This window comes from Hipposideros armiger, unplaced genomic scaffold, assembly GCF_001890085.2.
Source record: "Hipposideros armiger isolate ML-2016 unplaced genomic scaffold, ASM189008v1 scaffold_9, whole genome shotgun sequence".
NCBI classification, from domain to species: Eukaryota; Metazoa; Chordata; class Mammalia; order Chiroptera; family Hipposideridae; genus Hipposideros; species Hipposideros armiger.
Genome location: NW_017731359.1, coordinates 3442599 through 3447129, shown reverse-complemented (window position 1 = coordinate 3447129; position 4531 = coordinate 3442599). Strand labels below are relative to the sequence as shown.

Here is a 4531-nt window from a genome sequence, read left to right as displayed (position 1 = left end):
CAAGACGCCCAGTAGATGTCTGAAACTGCAGATAGTACTGATCCCTGTATATGCTATGTTTTTTCCTATACATACATACCTATGATGGAGTTTAATTTATAAATTAGGCACTGAAAGAGATTAATAACTAATAATAAAAGAGAACAATTATAACAAATACTCTAAGAAGTTATGTGAATATGGTCTCTCCCTTCCAAAATATCTTGCTGTACTGTGCTTACCCATCTTCTTGTGATGATGTGAGATGACACAAAGGCTACGTGATGAGATGGGAGTGAGGTGAATGACACAGGCAGAGAGGTCCTGTTAGGCTACTCTAAGGGTGACTTGAACACAGGCACTATGATACTGCGACAGTCAGTCTGATTACCGAGCCGGCTGCCAAGCGACTAATGGGCAGGGAGCGTATACAGCAATGAGGTTTCATCATGCTACTCTGAATGGTGCACAATGTATGAATTGTTTATTTCTGAAATTTTCCACTGAATATTTTCAGACTGCAGTAAACTGAGGGTAATTGAAACTGCAGTAAGCAAAACCACAGATAACGGGGGACTGCTGTATATAAAATGATAAAGCAAATGTGGTAGAAGAATAACAGGGGAATCTAAGTGAAGGGTAGATAAGAATTGTTTGTACTATTTTTGCAACGTTTCCACAAATCTAAAATTATTTCAAAATGGAAAGTTAAAGATTCTTCTTGTATATTTGTGGCAGTCTCCACAGCTGGAAAATCAGTGCCAGGTTGGCTGCATCTCATACTCACGGGTCTCTCAGCCCTTCTCTCCTGATTCCCCAAAACAAGCACGGGGAGCTGTCTCTCCAGCCCAGGCCTCTTTTCTGTGCTAAGCATTTACACACCGTTTTGCCTCTGGTTTGCGAAGCTTCTGGAAATCCTGCCCATCCTCAAATTCTTGCACAAATGTCACCTCCACCCTATTGTAAATGTCCTCCCTCTGTGTGACTCCGCATGCATGTGGCCTATTTTCTGCCTGGAATTACTGGTTCCTTTCCATTAGACTGCAAATTCCTCAAACATCTCACTCAGAGGCTCTGTAGTACCCTCTGCCCCCATCTATCTCAGTACCTAGATTTTAGGCTTTTGCATAACCATCTTGAGGAAATTTTTTTGTCCTCTGTTCGTGTTGACGGTGGTGCTAAGAGCACTCGCTCTCCCAGCCTTAGGCCCTGCCGTTAGGGGAACAGGAGACGCCACTCACCCGGAGGCCCCGAGGATTCAGCACCTTTGGGTTGCGGGAAAAGTGCATGTGCAGGGTTCCGTTGTCACTGACAGTCACCGACACTTTCTTCAGGGTCTTGTTGCCACAATGTGAACAGAAGACTCGGCTCATGTCAGATGTTGTCCTGGAGACATAAAAGGAGATGCACTGTCCTGGAGCCTGAGGCAGCAAGCCCCGTCCCCAGGGCACAAGGTGAGTCACAGGACTGGGGCGGGGGGAGGAACGGACGATGAGAAATGGGAAAGGCTGAACTACACTGCACTCCTCATAGACCAAGGCCACTGGCCTCATGAGGACGACATAAGCAAACTGTGGCTACGTTTCTCCAATGGCAAAGGGAAAACGACACAAGTAGCAAGTGCATACATACGAAAATTGAGATTGTTGTTACATTAATAATGAACTCTTGAACTTTGTCAGGCATTATTCTACAAGTTTCACATCAAAACAGTCCTACAAGGTTGGTACTATCTCCATTTTACAGATGGGGAAACTGAGGCAAGGTAAGGTAGCTGGCTCAAGATGACACAGCTAGTAAGTGGCAGATGACAACTCGAGGAGACTGGCTCCACAATCAATACTCTTNCTTTGGGTGCTCCCATTCTCTCCAGTATTAGATCACAATGGTGTGTGCTGTGCCTTAGCTCATTCCTAATCAATGAAAAGGAGCCCTGCACCCAGCAGTCAGGGGACTAGGAGACCGCTCCCTCTCCTTGTGCATAGTAGAAGCTGTCAATTGGTGAAAGAAAGCAATCATTTGGAAGTTCCTAAGCTTTTAAAACTTTTAGTCCTAAAGACTGAAAAGCTGGAATGGACAATTCGCTATGCATGCGTTTACAACCTCCTTTCTCGTGATGCTCCTACTCATGAGCGTGTTTCAAAGCCACACGTGGCCTCTCTATGGTTGTGGCTGTCACTAGTGCTGCTCACCAAGTATTTCTAGCACCCTTGCAGACTTAGGGATTGCATTTCTTGGTCCCTTGTGGCTGAGTGGGGCCACAGGAGGACTAGTTCTGGCCACTGAACTATGGGCAGGATCCCTTCGAGGTTTGCTTTGTGGGGCAGCCTCTGGGCTAGAGATCATTGTTTCCCACCCCTGAGTCTTTGCTGTATGCCTATGAGTTTTCCACTCTGTTCAGTGGGCACATGAACCATTCCTGGCCTTGTGTGAGCTTTGAGGATTATTTCCTGCACTTGTTTGGGGGGGGATATTTCTTCCTTCAGCCTCCAGAAGCTCTTCACATGATGTTCTGATCAGCACTTAGCTGAGGGCCCCTCGGCAGACCTCCAGAGCACGTTCTCTCTCTGCAATGCTCTCTCCTCTCCAATCCCCTGTCCTGTAAATGAATTCTAGCCAGCTTGGCCTCTGGCCCTGTTGCTTTATAACACAAGAAGGCGCCTGGGCGCCGCTTCTTCCTTCTGGAAATTCTCTCTAGACACCAAACTAGTGCAATTGTAGCACTCCCCTCACTTGTGTCTCCCTCTCTCAGGGATCACCGTGCGGTACTGTCTGACTTCCAAAGGCGGAAAACTGTTTTCATATATTTTATCTGGTTTTTAAATTGTTTCAGGGGAGAGGGTCAATGTGAACACTTTTACTTCACCTGGGCCAGGAGTGTAACTGTATGACTTATGAAATCTTTTCTAAAGTTTAAAAGATAAGCCTAAAGTTTCTCTACAACCAAGCTGGTATTCCCCCTCTGTCTTTAGTAATTGAACATGGAGTTCTTCAATCAGTTGGTAGAAAATTGTGCTTCACAGCCAGTCAGTGAAAACACTTTGATGCAGCAGGTGGAGTTATATCTATGACCTTTGAAAAAGTTAGTATTAAATGCCGAATACATGTAACAATGAATATATAGTGAGCATCTGCTATGTTCCAGGCACTATTCTATGTGATGAGGATAGAGCAGTGAACCAAATACAGTCCTGTGCCCAACAAGCTGATACTGTAATGGTGGGAGATGCACCATGTAGCCAATTCTTTTCCAGAAATTGCCACAGCAGCATTTTGAATCTCTCCTGCTCTTCCAAAAATCGTGACACTTCTCCCATCAAAATATGGATTCAAATTCCGTTTCCCTTTAAAATGGGCAGGACTTTGGTACTGCCTCAACCCACAGAATGCAGCAGAAGTGGTGCTGCATGACCCCCAACACTGGGTCATATGAAATGATAGGACTCTACCTAGATCGCTCAGGATGCTTGACTTTGGAACCCAGCAACCACGCTGTGAGGAAGCCCAAGCTATAGGAAGAGGGTAATGCAGTGTTGTGGCTGATAGGTGCAGCTAAGGTCTCCGTCTACAGCCTTTTGTCAACCACCAGACACTTGGCTGAATGAGTTTTCAGATAAATATAGCTCCCTGGATTTCAAGTCTTCCACCCAAGCTGTCCTTGACCCACACAATCTGTACGCAAAATAAATGGCTATTTTTCACCCCTAAGTTGTATGCAGCCATAATTAACTGGCAAGGTTATAACTAGTTATGTCAAATGGTGACAGAGAGAAAATGGGGAGAAGAGGAGGAAAGATGTGGCTTGGGCAGGAGAGGTGGCCAGGTCACATAATGCAGGGGGTGGTAAACTAGTCTGTGCCACATCTGGCCCACTGTTTATTATTAAAAAAGTTTTATTAGAACTTAGTAATTGTCACCATAGACCTTTCATTTATGTATTGTCTTGAGTGGCTTTTGTGCTGCAATGGCAGTTGGGTAGTTGCAAGACTTTAATTTTTTTTCTTTACAAATCACCTTTACCTGAAATGTTTCTTAATTTGAAGTCAACATAGTAAAATGTTAAGACTTGACAAGGCAGGGTGCAGTTATAGTATCCCTATTTTTCCGTGTGATATAATGAGGGGGAGGAGAAATGGCAAGGGCAGGACCCGTAACGGGCTCTAGCCACTACTCACCTCTCCTCCAGCATCCTGGGCTCTAGCTGTGTCACCCCATCACCTGGCAGCCGAGTATGAGTTGCACAAAGATGGTGGGTAGGTGTAACCCATTTTCTGTGATCTCAACTGGTACATCTGTTGCATAAAAGCGCAGATGACTAAGTTGAAAACACAAGCTCAAGGCTGGAGATAACAGTACTGGTAGCTCATAAGTGTGTCCTATGAATTAAATGGGTAATGTAGATTACCGTATTTCCCCATGTATAAGATGCACCTTAATTTTGGGGCCCGAAAAAAAAAAAGTATTATATAGTTATTAAACTCAAGTTTTACTCATCATGAAATTCATACAATTCCTCATCACTGTCAAAACTCCCAACCATTAGCTTGTCCTC

General features: G+C 44.7%; 1 protein-coding gene across 1 annotated transcript in view; it reads right to left on the bottom strand.

The window, feature by feature from the left end:
• The window catches only part of NOB1 (NIN1 (RPN12) binding protein 1 homolog), a 20496-nt gene that overhangs the window by 3389 nt on the left and 12576 nt on the right, over window positions 1-4531 (bottom strand). The window contains exon 8 of the mRNA XM_019653363.1: window positions 1221-1365. Within this exon, the coding sequence (XP_019508908.1) occupies window positions 1221-1365 (145 nt within the window). The remainder of the gene's footprint in view (window positions 1-1220; window positions 1366-4531) is intronic.